We start from the raw sequence: 16,407 nt of genomic DNA, 5'->3' as shown, positions 1-16,407 counted from the left end.
CGCAGCTTGGGCCGCACAATCCGCAATTATTACAGTACAGCTTCTTTGTAATAGGTAGAAAACATGCCTGTAGTTAAGGCCTGCTCATAACCAGCAGAACAAAGCCATTCTCCTCATCTTTGGGCCTTTTTGGGCTGGGAGGAATAACTCAAGAACGAGTGGGGACTCCAGGGCTGTTAGAAAGTTTGTAGGTGGAGGGAACATTGAGATTCTGATCGCGAAAAATTCTCCTGCGACATCGCTTCTGAGGCGAACTACCAGCTAAACGAAAAAGTCCTACTGTATCTACACCTTCGTGGCCTCTTGGCAGTTCTAATAAACATGTACGTACTTGTACAAATGAACTAATTAAACAAATACTCTGAAAAGCAAACACTTGCACATTTCTAAATCAAAACGAAACATTTAGTGAGTTTACATGGTCATACAAGTGGTAAAATAATATTCTAAGAACATTAAAAGATATAAATTAATGTGCTGTAACTTAAAGGATACCAAGTGAGCAAATCAAAATCACTACGTTTTCATGTGGTACTTGTGCAAATAGCCAAATTCTTCTCTTTGCAAGTCGTTTGAATAGATCCGGGCCATGAGCGCATGGTATGGGCGGTACGGGGAACATGTATTTGTTGTGGATGGGGAGAGAGCTCCATCCTTGCCTCTCGTTGTCCTTCGCGTGGGAGACTTAAGTGGCTACTCTCAGCCAGAAGGGAAGTAAGGAGTATCGCTGTGGTAGTTATAATCTGGGCAGACTTTCTGCACTAGCTTGTAGTCGGTGCTGTAGAAGGAGATGTAAATGCAAATGACTTTGAAGGGCTTCGAGCAGAGCCAGGATACGTGGCTTTGCGTCTGCTCCTGGTAGCATGTCTTGGACGGGTCGAAGTTGCAGAGCGTGTTCTTGGAGCCCCTCTCTACCTTCTCGTACTCGATGCGGCAGTTGAAGGACTTGGAATCCTTGGAGTCGATGACCGACTGCTGGGCCATCAAATCAAACTCAACGATTTTGCTGGGCGGGACCAGGCTGACGGACACGTTGCCCTGGCCCGTGGAGTTATGGCGGAAGAAGACACTGAATGTGCCATTGCCGTGATCGACGATCTTTCCGGTGATCAGGAGGTTGAGCTTGACCGTTTTGATGTTGGAGTGGAAATCGCCCCAGCCGAACATCTTCTTGAACTTGCCCGTCTTGACCATCGGCCGCCGCTTGGCTCGAGGCTTGGAGTCCTGCAGGTCCGTGGTATTCCTCAGCCAGTCCCACAGGTCCTGCTCTGAGTAAGGCTCTGGAGTGTCATAGTGCAGGTCCAGGGCTGTTGCGTTTTCCTTCCCGTGGAGAGTCTGAGATAGAAGTCGACTGATGGATAAGTCCTTACTGCTTTCTGTCCATATATGCTTTAGCGTTGACTTGGGGCTCCCTGATTTGAGCAGCTCCGACTTCCCCGGGATAGAACCGTGGGCACTTGAAACCTGAGAAAGCAAGATGGAGAGGGCGTTATTGAGCCGTCTTAACCTTAGAGAGCTACAGAAGACACATAATGCAAAACAAGCGAGCATTTCATCCAGCGCCGCCCGACAGGAAAAAGGAATTAAGTGGATATTACTCTTGATTCGGGAGATATTGACCCCTCACCCCCACACAATCATGTAGTCTCCCACTCAACAGACAGATCAAATGGATTAGGACGAGGGGGGAAAAAAAAGATAATCGATCGAGCCCGCAAGCTTCAATTTGCAACGTGTTAGCTGACAGGGGCCGTCTGGGAAATGGAACGGAGCGTGGCGAATGAGAAAAAGAATACAACGATCAAACTCGCCGCGTCGGGGAGGGGATCTCCGCTGGCCCTCCCTGATAATGCCGGTGACTATTCTTTGAGTAAAGAGCAGACTATTAACCAGCCGGTGCTCCTTGAATTGATGATTGATGAACCACTGGGTTCTCTCCATTTAGTGCAGATGAGTGGAATTAGGTCTATACAGGGCCTGGCGGAGCGCCGTGACATTGATTGCCTGATTTCTACTGTAAGACCTGACAGCAGATCCGTCTTGCGGTGGTTTTTGCATCTCGAGGGCTACCCCTGGGATCGATAGTTAGAAAATAAGGTCTCGCTACCAATCTGTCCGACCCTTCGGACAGAATTGCCTCACAGCACGTGCGGGTCCATTTTAAACACAGCGCTGGGTGGGAGCAACTCCACGTGGCTCACTTAAGGATTTCACGTTGCGAACCTGAAAGGTAATCGATATCTGACTTGACGAGTGGTTCAAAATGCAAATTAAGAGTTTAAGTTAAGAACTCGGGAATTGCGCGATAGCAAGCCTGCTCGTGTTCACAACTCCCATTAAGTATTTTTAAAAATGCATGAATAAAAACACACAACTCAACATGCACCTTTACCTGACAAGCACCCACACTAGTGATGAAGAACCCTGGGAGAGAGTTCAAATATGTTTCCGATGAAATTAAGGATCATTACTCTTCCTCATATGTGGAGAAAGAGGCCTTGCCCTGTACTAAAGGAGAGTAATATGTTTTGCGCTCTGGGAGCGTGATTAAAGACAGAGTTATTATTTATTAATGGCTAATTGCTGAAGGGGCAATACAAACATTCCAAGGCTGAGCAAGTTTCAAGGAGCTATTTGTGTGAAGTTCAGTGCAGCCTGACCGACTGGGAGGGCACTTGCATTGATAAATGGATCTTTACAGTGCTTGTTTGAACAAAATGTTGAGGGAAAAACTCGTTTTCATGTTTATGTATTCATCATCCAGTGGATTAGTAGAGTGTAATACAACAAAACACTTGCAAAACATTTCAGCAAGTGTCCTCGATAATGTAATAGCCAGTCAGAATATAGTCAGCTCACGTCATATTATTATCTGTAATTATTATATACTTATATATTTTTAATCAATTTAATTGTTCTCAATTATTTTAATTTGTAGTCTGTTTATTTATTTTTATATTTATTATTTTTATATTATTCTATGACACTCATTTAATATGTTTTCTGTAATGCACTTTGTAAACACTGTTTTAAAGGATAATTACCAAATAAATAGACATGAAATATTTAAGTCAAAATTATTTTATTGCAGAGAGATTTGCCAGCAGACAAATATGCAGTTTAAAGATCATTAAACCAAAATGTTTGATGGCAGAAATCTGTAATTGACCAATCAGAATAAAGCATTTCAGATATTCATGCTAATAAAGTCATTACATCATTATAAAAGTATGAGATACATCTTTATAAAAGTAACTAATTGAAAGTAACTATTGTGTTAAAAAACAATACTCAAATATGTAAATAACTTGGATGTCCCCAATATTAAATGAACGATAAATAAATGACATTTAAATGAAATTATTTTTTTTTGTTTACTCACAAGACTAATATTAAATCTGATATACCTATATATATATATATATATGTGTGTGTGTGAAGCTTAATGGCATTTTTTTAAATTTCTGAAAGTACATTTAGCATCAGTCAGTCAAGCATTATAATATGATATTATTAGAATTTAGCATTTTAGTAATTAGAACTTTAGTAATTACAATAACTTTATGCATATGCATATTTGTCATGTTGACTGAACTTAGGACTGGTGGTGGTGCTTAAGAAATTGTTTGTAATTTAGTGTTTCTATAAAAAAGAGGAAAAAACAAAAAATAATACTGATAAGATAACAAAACTACTACGAATTCTATTGCTAATAACAATATGAAATGCTCTAAGGATTAATGAGCTGCTCGGTTTATGAATATTAATCATGCTGTCTGCGTTTGCTTAAACTGATTTACTGAAATCAAAACAGGGACGATAATAGATGAGCGCCAGCCAATGAGATTGCTGTGTGCACATTAGTTCCACCTATTACTGGAGAAACCGGCAGTTCTAAAATGGTGAAGAATTCCAAAGGAACTCTGTTATTTTGACAGGTCAGTACTACAAAGATGATAGTTTACATGTAGCGCGTCAGTGATGCATGGTATATAAGACTCTCGCTTTGTATCTTTCTTTGCATGTGTGTGAGACAAAGCGACAGCTAGTTGTGTGCCTTCACACTAGGGTTTACAGTTTGTCAAATACAGGTACTGCACATCGATTCAGATTAATTGAAAAATTAACTTATAATAATATTATAATGAATTATAGAAACACACGTTATTGTCAGTAACAGTAACGGCGTTGTAACGGGGGAAACAGTAATTTGTTTGATTATTCGTTACTGTTTATTTATAACGCCATTGTTCCTATCACTGTTACTGGGTCTCATAAGTGTTAGAATTTTAGCTCTTACATTTAAAAACAGCCAGTTAAAGGGTAAAGGTAAATCCTGAGACTTGCACTGAAAAACAGACCAGGCTTCAGTGTCTAACTCTTAGCCTATGGCTAGTCTGTGTCTGTCCACCTTTGGCGACCTTAAAAGCTCACACGTGGACAGCACAAACAGCAAAACACTGGCCAGGAGTCAGTTCTCCTGGGCATAAAGCCTGCACGCATAGCGGATGTCTGAACGCAAGCCTCGGTCTGTCCGGCCTGTCTTGCCACGATGGGCTTGGATCCAGCCCGACTGCTGGAGCTTTACGAAGCCAGCTGCAGTGCTCACCTGAGGCAACAGTGCATCTGGTAAACACATTCAGGGTAGAGTCACGGCCAAGCCCTTCCCACCTCACCCACTGACAGCCGGCCAGCCAGGCACAAACAGCTGGGCTCCCCCAGGCACTGCACTGCATCAGGTCAGCAAGAGCAGCATGTGTACACCAATCTGTGTGCCTGGTGTGAGTCTTAATGAGTCTGCCTGCTTTAAGAACTTCAAGGCTGACAGATCAGATCATATTGGTTACATTCTTAATCCCAACAGCAAGCCCAGCTACAACAAACATTATAAATATTAAATGGCTTTTACAAATGCAGACATTGTTCATTCAGACAATACAGGAGTCAGGACATTTTGGACTGTTTTTTACTTGACACAGCATCTAAAAAACACAAAAGCCATGGTGAGACAATCAGTTCTAAAAAATATAATGTAATATAATATAATATAATATGGAGATTTGGTTTGGCACTCACACATTAAATATAACTATAAAAAATAAAATAATTATTAATTAGTAATAATAGTATTAATAGTATTATTGCAACTTACTTTATTTTTAAAATAAAATAAACAAAATAAAGTGTGATAATATGATTATATGTTTAAATAAAAATGAGAATTAAATAAAAAATATTTAATATTAACGTTAATATTTACTTTGTTGTTGTTGTTGTTTTTAAAATTTAAATTTTCACTATTTTCAAACCTAAAATCAGCATTGGAAATCGAACGGAAATCTTATATAGTATTACAGTTAAATCTTTGCATACTTCGTATGCGTTTTTTCGTATGTGACAAACACTGAAAATTTAACCTGATCCGATTTTTTTTTATGACAGATAAAACTTTTGGATGCTGACTGTAAACGTGATTGACACAACATGAAGTAGTATTTATTTTTTAACATGCAAAAATTTTGGACGAGAATTTCAGATTGAGTGTGCAAGGGCCCTTGCACAGAATCACAAATTGTCGTATACGTTTTGTTGCATGCGAAAAACAGAAAATGTTTTTTTTTTTTTCTTTTTTTGTGATGGATGAAAGTGTTGGATGCAGTGTGTAAACATAACTGACACTATGTGAGGTCGTATAAATTTTTTAACATGCAAAAATTTTGGACAAGAATTTCGTATTCAGTGTGCAAGGACCTTGAGTCTGAAATTTTCGGATGCATTTTTTCGGATGCGAAAAACAGAAAATTAACCCTGATATGATTTTTTTTTTTTTTTTTTTTTTTTAAACGGACAAAAGTTTTGGATGCAGTGTGTAAATGTGATTGACACAACATGAGGTTGTATTTTTTTTAACGTGTGAAAAATTTGTACAAGAATTTCGAATTCAGTGTGCAAGTCCAACATTTCGAAATACAAAAAACACAGAAAATTTAACCTGATCCGATATTTTAAATAACAGATGAAAGTTTTGAATGCAGTGTGTAAACGTGATTAACACAATGTGAAGTCCTTGAGCCCTAAATTTCAGACCGTGTGCAAGGACCTTTAGTCGATCAAAAAACGGTGATTGTGCATTAAGGGCTGTCAACCATGTCCCTACGCAAATAAGTGGCCTGAGGTTATTTACACAGCGCATTTTTATTTTGGTCACGCATGCTCACCTGCATATCACTTATGTGTACTCCACATAATATAATATAATATAATAAATGACATAATATATGTGACATATTTTATATATAACATAAACATTTAAAAGAGAAAAATACACGGAATATTTATCAAAGATAGACAAAGATAGTGCAAAATGAATTCAGTGACTTGCCAAATAGTATTTTTCAGACTTAGAAACAGTCACGTACAGAATGGTATGCACATTTCTAACAGAAAATTACACACTGCAACATGGAGAAGTAAAAATGTAGTGAGCAATTTAACACCACTGACCGTACTTAACCTTGAAATACTTGCTCTATGCCTGCACTGCAGTACCAACCAACAGCAAGAATCAGACCTTGCTCGCCTAACATAAGCCAGAGCTACATTTGGTCCTAATTAATGATAGCAGATTAAATGGAATAATTACGCAGGCTAATTCTGAAAATGCAATTATGTTATTGCCACACATTTGTGTTTCTATTTGAATGTTAATTTGCACTAATTAAGGTATTAATATGCATCAATAAGTCAACTACAGTGTTAGCTAGCATATTATTGACACATTGATTACATCGCCAAGGCTGTTTACGTAGTAAGTGAAACATTACAATGTGCTTGTTTTCAGCAGCAATTCTGCAGGTGTACACATCTTTAAAACTGGCCCATTAAAAGAAAACAGTAGTAATAAATAAAAATAATTGTATATATTATATTATACACTCATACTTATGTCTACATTATGGAGGGTAAGTACTCTCACTGCGTGAGGTAAGTTCCTTTCAGAGTCGTATTGTTTCTTTGACAGAGCTGGCGTACGAAACAGCAGGTGGACTAAAGGTCAAGTGATAATGACCATTGTTATAATAGCTTTTGTAAAACAACGGTAGTAAGTGAATGAGCAGAGGGAGTAGATAAAGCCCGCAGTAGAGAAAGAACAGCCTCAACTGTGACCCTGAGAGCACATTTCACCACTTACCTTTAAACTACAGAAAAACGCTAAACGCGAAGCGAGAGGAGAATTACAAAAACACGTCCGTCTGAGATAAATGTCCCAGAGAAAACACGGCCCTTATCAATAAAACCGCTAAGTCGAGGCCAAAAACCTCCACCGTGCAAAACAATATGCCATAAAAATGTTCATGGGATCATTCCGGTACCTCACTTTAACAACCTCCCAAACAACGTTTACAGCCTGGGAGATGAGATAAAACGGTGCATATCTTCTTCCTCCTCAGCAATTCACTGCCATCCACAACCTAGACGCTTAAACAAGGCACCTCATGCTGCGGCCGTCCTGAGAGAAATGAAAAGGAAAGGCAAAAATGAAGATGGATTTCAACTAAATCCACTTCTGCTAACAAAGCACTTGCAGGCTTTGCCAGCCCCCCTTTCCTCGCTGCCTGCTGCTTGCGTTTGGTTTGTAGGAGCGTGAGGCATTGCACGGGCCCATTAGCGGCATAACTAAGCACTGTGCTTTAGGATGGGCCGCTGGGGCAGAGGCGCGCTTGCTGCAAGAGTTGGACAGCTGCTAAGCAGCCATGGAATATCAGGCTGTGACCATGCACTAGAACTGCCTAATGGTGTCATAAGAAGACCGTTAGACGCACCATTAAAGCAGGCTGTCATGCTCGTTGTGTATAGCAGCCAGTGTGTGTTTGTAACAATGCCCGTGGACTCCCCTGATACACTCAAGTAGGTATTGCAACACAAGTGTAACACAGACCGTACAGAAACCATTCGTATTTCATATCATCTGAGATGCCCAGTATGAGATGCATTTTCTGCATGGACGAATGTAATTATGAAAGAACCGAATGAGAATATTAATACACATGTCTTGAAGGAGAAGTCCACTTCCAGAACAAAAATGTACAGATAATTTACTCACCCCCTTGTCATCCAAGATGTTTATGTCTTTCTTTCTTCAGTTGATAAGAAATTATGTTTCTTGAGGAAAACATTTCCGATTTTGTCTCCATATACTGGAATTCAGTGGTGTCCCCAAGTTTGAACTTCCAAAATGCAGTTTAAATGCAGCTTCAAATGGCTCTAAACGATCCCAGCCGATCCTTATCTAGTGAAACGATAGGTCATTTTTAAAACAAATTGACAATTTATGTACTTTTTAACCTCAAACACTCGTCTTCTCTCGTCTCTCGGGTCAATACAGTTAGAGTATGTCTAACAACTCCCGTCTCGTTTTCTTCTTCAGTGTCAAAATCATCCTAAATCACTATTTTACCTATTTTTGTAAAGTGTGTTTGATCTTCTCTGCATGTTCACTTTGTTAACACTGGGTCGTACTTCTGCAGCGAGGTAGAACGAATTTAGTGGGGAAAGAAAACAAGATGGGATTGACCGCATTGAACCGGAAAAAAACGGTTCACGCGGACTTAGTCAAGACGAGCATTTGAGGTTAAAAAGTATATAAATTGTCAATTTGTTTCGAAAATGACCAATCACTTTGCTAGATAAGACCCTTCTTCCTCGGTTGGGATCATTTAGAGCCATTTGAAGCTGCATTTAAACTGCATTTTGGAAGTTCAAACTTGGGGGCACCTTTGAAGTCCACTGTATGGAGAAAAATTTGGGAATGTTTTCCTCAAGAAACATAATTTCTCATTGACTGAAGACAGAAAGACATGAACATCTTGGATGACGAGGGGGTGGGTAAATTATCTGTAAATTTTTGTTCTGGAAGTGAACTTCTCCTTTAATTCAGGCTGTTTACACAAAACGTGTTCTTGCATTTAAAACACAGTGGAAAACAACATGTTTTTAAATGTTCGTCTAGTGAGGATTTACACTGGTAAACTATTAAAGTGCAGCATAAATTGGAAGGTAAACCAGCCCCATTGGGGCCCATCTGCACAGAACATGTTTTTACATAAAAATGTGAGACCGTGCTGAGGAGTGTTCAACTTTGAAAACATGGCGCTATAAAAATGTGACACCCAAGCTTGAGGCGATAAATGAGCAGCAAGGTACTACACAATTGTCAACAATGTATGGCTAGCGTAGATTTCATTGGTTAACTATTAAAATGCAATGTAAAGTAGAATCTAAAACAAGTTCTGTGTGAATCGTCCCTCAATGGGGCACAACAGAACTCTTTTTTTGTGTTTGGAAATGTGACCAGATCTACAAATGTGTTCAGTTTAGTTTGAGCACAACAGTTTAGTAAACACATTAGTCTAGTGCGTGTTTACACAGAAAAACAGTGGAATGCAAAAATGTGTTTAGTGTCAATGATGTCAGAGATTCGTTTTAGGTAAACAAGCTATGAGCAAAACTGGTTTTAGATCTAGTCTCGTGACTCAAATCTAGTTTTAGATCTACTCACGTGACTCTACACTCAGTACTCATTTAAAAATAATTTTAAAACACTCAAAGCTGCCGTCCATTGATTCATATTTGACAGATGAACTCGGTCTTCTTAGGCATTTGTCATATCATCTGTGATAAGACTCCTTTGTTACAAATGTTGCAATTTTTTGGTCACTACAGGCAAAATTCACCTTTATCAAGTGCAAGGACAAAAAAGGGCACTTGTTCATAGTTGCAACTAACACAGAACACTCTATTGTAAAAGATTTGAGACTCACACCTGCAATTAAATACGGCTGTCAATGCTGTATTTAAAGTCAAACTCAAAGTCATATATATATATATATATATATATATATATATATATATATATATATACATACATATATATATACACACACAGTAGTCAACATTTGAAGTGGAACGAAACCTTTCATCAAAGTTGTCCTAAAACCAAAACAATACCCGTTCTTGTCTTAGGATAACTTTGGTAAACTTTTTTGATCCACTTCAAATGTTGACTACTGTATATATATAGATCTGTAAAGTTGCAAAGAATAAAGTCTCAAACCCAAAGAGATATTCTTTATAAAAGTTAATACTCAGCCATAATTTCCTAAAATGGCTCATTCAAACACACCCCCACAAATCTACGTCACTATGTGGGAAGATTTGCATAACACTGCCCAAATGTATACGCAAAAAGAAATAAGGTGTAACTTTTATTCTCTCTGTAGTACTTTTGTAGCCACCACCATGTTGTGGAGACACTGTGTGTTTCATTGCGAAAGCAAAAGTACTTTGTTTGGCCTTCCAAATGAGCACACAACTAGAAATCAGTGGTTAAGTTATATTGACAACACTGTTCCAGAACAGTACAAAGCAAATATTTGTGTGTGTGTGCAGCGCATTTTATGGAGGACTGTTTCCTGTACCTGGGAGAGTAGCTATACACACTATAAAGTGGGGCAATTTTAACTTTGCAAGGACAGTCTGTCGCTTCTGACTCACAGCCTGTAAGTACGCTTTCATATTTAAAGAATTTGCTACTGGCTATTCAAATGCAAGTTTTGAGCAGTGCAGAGTAGTGCTTATTGCTTGACATTTCTGCAATCACAAATGCAGACATGGTGTCATGTTTATGCAGCACAACACAAGGCAAAGCATAAAAAGAAAATATGAGTCATTATAATCAGGAATTATGTCCTCACTGGATGCAACAAATGCCTCATTTTTAATGTGTTTTATTGTTTTTGTCTCGTCGCGCAGGGACACAGTGTTTTTAAGCCTTGTTCATTTCAAATTTCAAGTGATCACAGAGAGACACGTCTCTGACGGACAGATAGCCTACAAAAGTATGTCAAAATATCCATCACGATGAGTAACTTTATAGCTTTAACAATGATTTATCTATATTTAATTTATACACTGGAATACAGATGCAACGATCGACTGGACATATTTCAACCGATCTCTGTTCCAGGCTTGCACACAAACTGATGCAATCATTTCTCAAAATGTCATATTTGTGGAAATATCACAAACTCTTTAAACAAACGTTAATAAAGGGCAGAGACGCTGAAGGCGAACGCAAAGAGGAAAAAATACTGTAGCAGGCAAAGAAAGATCACGGTTCGCAATGCGCAAAATATTGGAAATATTATCCTAAATATTGAAACGGGGTTTATATGAATGTATCTCTGAGGGAAACGGACTGTTTTAAGTAATGTTTACATGGCATTTTCTTTTCGTTTGCCTCTGTATAATGCATTTAAAATTGTGTTCATAAGAACGGCGTTTCTTTGTTTATGCTGTATCATTATTCCATAAGCATCACTTACTGGCAGAGACTGAATTTGCGTTCATTCAGTCCGTCTGCTGTTTTCCCCTAAACAAGTATCTTTTCATTTGTAATAAAATAATAATAATAAAATAATTTTTGAACAAACAAATAATGTTTGAACTTATATTTGTTAGGCTAGTAGGTTTTGCTGTGATCGAAATTGGAATCGAGAATTGTGCAATTTAACTGGTATGTAAGATTTTGATGTCATATACGCTTATTTATTAAAATAAAAAATAACACTGGTCAAAAACAAAGATAACAGCAAGTATTGTATTGTATTTGTGGCAGGGCCAGTGAAAATTTGGACTGGGCAAGTAAAAATCCTTAGCGTTGAGCCCTGGAGGAGCAACACTAATGTACAGTATGTGAAAAATAATGTTTTTGTTTTTTTTAACTTAAACCACGTAAAAAACGTGTTCTTTTTAGCATCCTTTTAAGGTTTTTGATTGGTTATGATTGGCTAACATCATTATGTAGGAAACAGTATCAACAACCTCTTGCTACTGCACCTGAAAACATTTTCCATACAAAACTGCTAGTTATAAATAAAGCATTATGGGCAGTGATGTAGCTGCTTTCAGATCCAATACAGCTGGCTGTTTTATCTTTCTGCAAAAGTTTCTTTACAAACTCTCCATCACACCGTGGCTCATTTATACAACAATCTGCAGTCAAATGTCCGAACAAACAATGATTATTCTCTGACACAATCCAGTCCTTTCTAAGTCTGTACAGAGACATAAACAAGTTGTTAAAACTGGATGCGTCAGAGTGAACACTATGACTCTTCCATCTGTCATGTTGTCAGAGCAGCTCAAGCACATGAACTGTGTCACAAATTGAACATGCATCTGTATACTGTACCAATGTAGAAAGCATCAGTGATTATAAGGGGTCATATTTGGTTTTGATGCAACATGACGCTCGCATCCAGTGTAGGCAGGCGTTAAGCGACCAGTGCGATGATGTATAAGGAAGCAGTTATATGCAAATGCATTTGCCTGTGTGACGTCCCAAATCACGCTTTGCTTATAACTAGGAGGATGTTTTAAATAGGACGTTTTAATGGTGCAAAGATGTCAATAGATCAAAGCAAATCAGATTTCTCACGCCACAATCCTTTAAAAGGGCTCTTTAAAGTGTGAAATGGACTTAAATTAGTTCCTGTCAGCTGACTTTGACACTCAGCAGAATTGAGCAGCCATGAATCAGAGTTTACTCACATTATACCCACTATGCAAAATGCTACAGAACATGGTTCCTTTAAAACAGCACCCCAAAATGTAACAGTGAAAGTGTAACATCATCTCAATGCTATTCCCAAGGAGGAACCCACAGTTCTCTTCCTGAGCAATGCAGATTTTGTTGAGCCAACTCCGCTGCTGAGCGCTGATATTTACTGTGGAAATCTTGAGACTAATGTGGCCTGAGGCTCCATAAATCAAAGCAGGCTTCCCTTTGTCAGCATCGCAGATGGCCCCGCCGCCCAATCACCCCAATTAAGAGCCGAGAAGGCGAGAGAGAAGAACACAGACGCAGCAAGACGCAGAGAGGAAAAGTGAGCGTGTGAGAAGAGAGCGAGAGGAAGAGAGGGCACCTGTCCCGCTGTCATATTCGGGGGGCCTCCTCTGATCAGTGATTCGGGGCCTTCCTCTTAGCCACTTCAGCGCAGAATTAATGATGGCAAACAAAAGCCAGCGCGTCGTTCCTCACAGCTATTTGTGGGAGACTTCTCTCTCTACTCCTTTCCCTCTGAACTAATCCTCAATGTCACACTTAATGAGATTTTAGGCTGGAATAATAAACTGAAGCTGTGCTGCTCTTCTCCAAATGATTTCCTCTACTCCTATTCTTTATTTATTTTCCTTTTTCGCAGACCTGGATCTATACCATACCATTAGACACCTGCGCTAGCTACATCTGCAGAAAGATGGAATGGAAAGGGCCCGCATAGATGCCATATATTTTGCAGTATTTTCAGCATTTCAGTATTTTTTAGTTTGTGACATCATGAATCTGTTTAAATAACTAATATGGCAATTTAAAAAAAAAGTTTTAGTTTAGTTTCACTACTTGGATATATGCTGTATATGCTGTATGTTTATGCACATGTGTCTGTGTGTGTTACTAATATAAACATACAGTACATAAACATATAGCATTCAATAAATAAAACAGTAAAATGGTGATCAAAGCAACTGAATATCAATTTAGCTTTAATATTTAGATTTTAATTAGATTTTACTAGAAGGACTGACTGATGTGGTCATTTTCTGTCATTTGAAGGTGTTTCCTGGACCATTGTTTAAATTAGAATTAATTTAAGACTAATAATAATAATAAAAAATAATACTGGGTCTTATTTTAAAAAATGTCTTGGGTTGACAAACTAAAAAAAGGTGTAAAAACTATTTTTATTCTGAAATTGCAAGTAAATTTAATAAATAATTACAAAGAATTGGAAAATTCAGGCTAACACACTGAATTAAAATTGAAATTTAGAAGCAGAAAGTCTGAATGCAATACATTCAAATTTATTAAAATTAATTAAAATGTGAAAAAATTATATATACATATATATATTTTTTTTTCTTTTTTAAATTTATAGTTTAAAAAACAAACAAACAAAAAACAAACAAACACGTTTTTAATCCAGAACATTTTCTAGTTAGTGTAAATTCAAAATTGCTCAAGACAGTCATGAACCATTGGTTAAATAAATAAATGAATAAATAAATAAATGCGCAATATCTACACCGTGCATAAATAAATAAATAAATAAAATTTCAGTATATGTTTATCAATCCCATCCATCTATTTTTAGTCCACACAATTTTCTAGATAAATCCAAAATACCATTTTAACCCTCCAACACACATACAAAAAAAAAAAAAAAAAATAAATAAATAATAATAAAAAGATCAGCATCTACACGGCAAAATAGATAAATAAATAAATAATAATAATAAAAGAGATACAGTGTATGTTTATCAATCTCGTCTATTTTCAGTCCAGACCATTTTCTAGTTAACTGAGGTTGTGAATGTCACTAGCAATTTCTGGTAATTTTTTTGAAATTGAGATTTATACATTTATACATTATCTGAAAGTGAATAAATAAGCTTTCCATTGTTATATGGTTTGATATGGTTTGTTAGGAAAGGATAATATTTGGTGGGGATACAGCTATTTGAAAATCTGGAATCTGATGGTGCCAAAAAATATAAATGTAAATATTACTAATCAAAAATGAAGTTTTGATATATTTCTTGGAACATGATCTTTACTTAATATCCTAATGATTTTTGGCATAAAAGAAAAATCAATACTTTTAACCCATACAATGCATTTTTGGCTATTGCTACAAATATACCTGTGCTACTTACGACTGGTTTTGTGGTCCAGGGTCACATTTTATTTCTACGATCATTATCACTTTGTTTAAAGACCACACAAATGCATTAACACATTTCAAATGCAAACACACAGAACGAATACCCTGGTATCTCTCCAAGAGGAATAAGAGGCTTCACATTTCAGAAAATGTTGTTTTTGTGTCATGCCAAGTGTATTTATATATGTGTGTTTTGCCCTTTTGGGTGAAGTGGTAGGAGGGTTCAAGAGTCAGGTAAAGAAGAGTGCTCTCCAGGGAGGCCGCCATTATAATGCACGCTCGTCGCTCAAAATCAAATTAAGCCTGTAATCCAATAAACTGCCATTTCTGCTGCAAGTGACCCCACAGGACCTCATTTCAAATCCGTGACAAGCTTTAATCAATATGATTTAGTGGTTGAGGACACAAATAATTCAGCCGAGGAGAAACGAAGTGCTGTTCTGCCACTGTCTCCGCACTGGAAATCTGCGGCGGTGTTTTATAGACGGCCTGTGGTGTGTTACAGTGCCGCATTGATTTGCGGATAGAATGTGAGAGAGAGGCGAGGAGAGGAAAAAGACAGGAGCTGCTATCATGAGACCCCCTCAAGGAGCATTTAACGGAAAGTCAGAGATCAATATGCTCATGTCCATCGGAGCGGGCCATTGACAGGGCTACTTACGGGTTACAGTATCTGCCATTGTCACTTTAACCTGGTGACAGGCTCTTTGCTTTCTGATAAAAACAGCCTGCTTTCATCTCACTCTCATCTATTTGGTGACAGGTAAACCAGAAGCAATCATATCTAGATAATGCTATACTGGCTTCTCTGATAGAAGGCTGATGCTTTATTTGCCCATGTAAACATTATGAATACACAATGCAATCACTGATGTTTGGCCTGGATTTGTATAATTTTTTGTTTTTTTCTGCTGTGCTCTGAACAATATGATTAAAATTGAAATGAAGAGCAAACAAAGAGATGTGCATTTGAGGCTGGACTCCGGTGTCACTTTGATTTGTGTCATTTCATTCAGGGGAAAAATACAAAGAATGCTAAAAACGAATTATATTACAGAACAAAAAATGACTTATTTGAAACAGGAGTTTAAACCTGCTTAATGTGGCTGCAAAGGCCAGATAATTAATGATATTTGACAATTAATTGCAAAAAAAAAACCTGACAGTATAATTTTGTATCATCTTAAAGTAGTGTAGTTTGCAATAATGACCGTTGGACTGTAGATTATTACTTACCTATGGGGACATGGTGATTAAAAAAGCATATTATTACATAGTATAGTGCATATTTATAAGATTTACTATATATATGTGTTCCCCAAGAAACTTAGTGTTTTCTCACAAATGCACTGAAATATGTTTTTACCTCTCACCTCAGTATTTCCATTTAAAGTTTGTTGGGAGAATGCAATAGTTTTGCAAGAGAACAAAAACGCTTTGTGAGAGAACACAGATTTTCTTGGTTTTAGGGGCTACGTACTAACTAACAAATAAATAAATAAACTAACAAGTTTCCATTTTAATATGTAAGGAGAAGAAAGAAACCACATAGACATGAGACATGAAACTAGAGTAGGAAAATTTAGGAAACAATTGATTCACATAAGAATCGTGATTCAGTCTT

General features: G+C 37.4%; 1 protein-coding gene across 3 annotated transcripts in view; it reads right to left on the bottom strand.

The window, feature by feature from the left end:
• Nucleotides 1-521: 521 nt before the first annotated feature.
• The window catches only part of nxph1 (neurexophilin 1), a 47,738-nt gene continuing 31,852 nt past the window's right edge, over nucleotides 522-16,407 (bottom strand). For all 3 annotated transcript variants that reach the window (XM_051136959.1, XM_051136957.1, XM_051136956.1), the window contains one exon: nucleotides 522-1,464. In XM_051136959.1, coding sequence (XP_050992916.1) covers nucleotides 700-1,464 — 765 coding nt within the window. In that variant the 3' untranslated portion in view covers nucleotides 522-699. The remainder of the gene's footprint in view (nucleotides 1,465-16,407) is intronic.

Source organism: Labeo rohita, chromosome 19 (assembly GCF_022985175.1).
Source record: "Labeo rohita strain BAU-BD-2019 chromosome 19, IGBB_LRoh.1.0, whole genome shotgun sequence".
NCBI classification, from domain to species: domain Eukaryota; kingdom Metazoa; phylum Chordata; class Actinopteri; order Cypriniformes; family Cyprinidae; genus Labeo; species Labeo rohita.
This window is presented reverse-complemented; position numbering and strand designations above follow the sequence as displayed.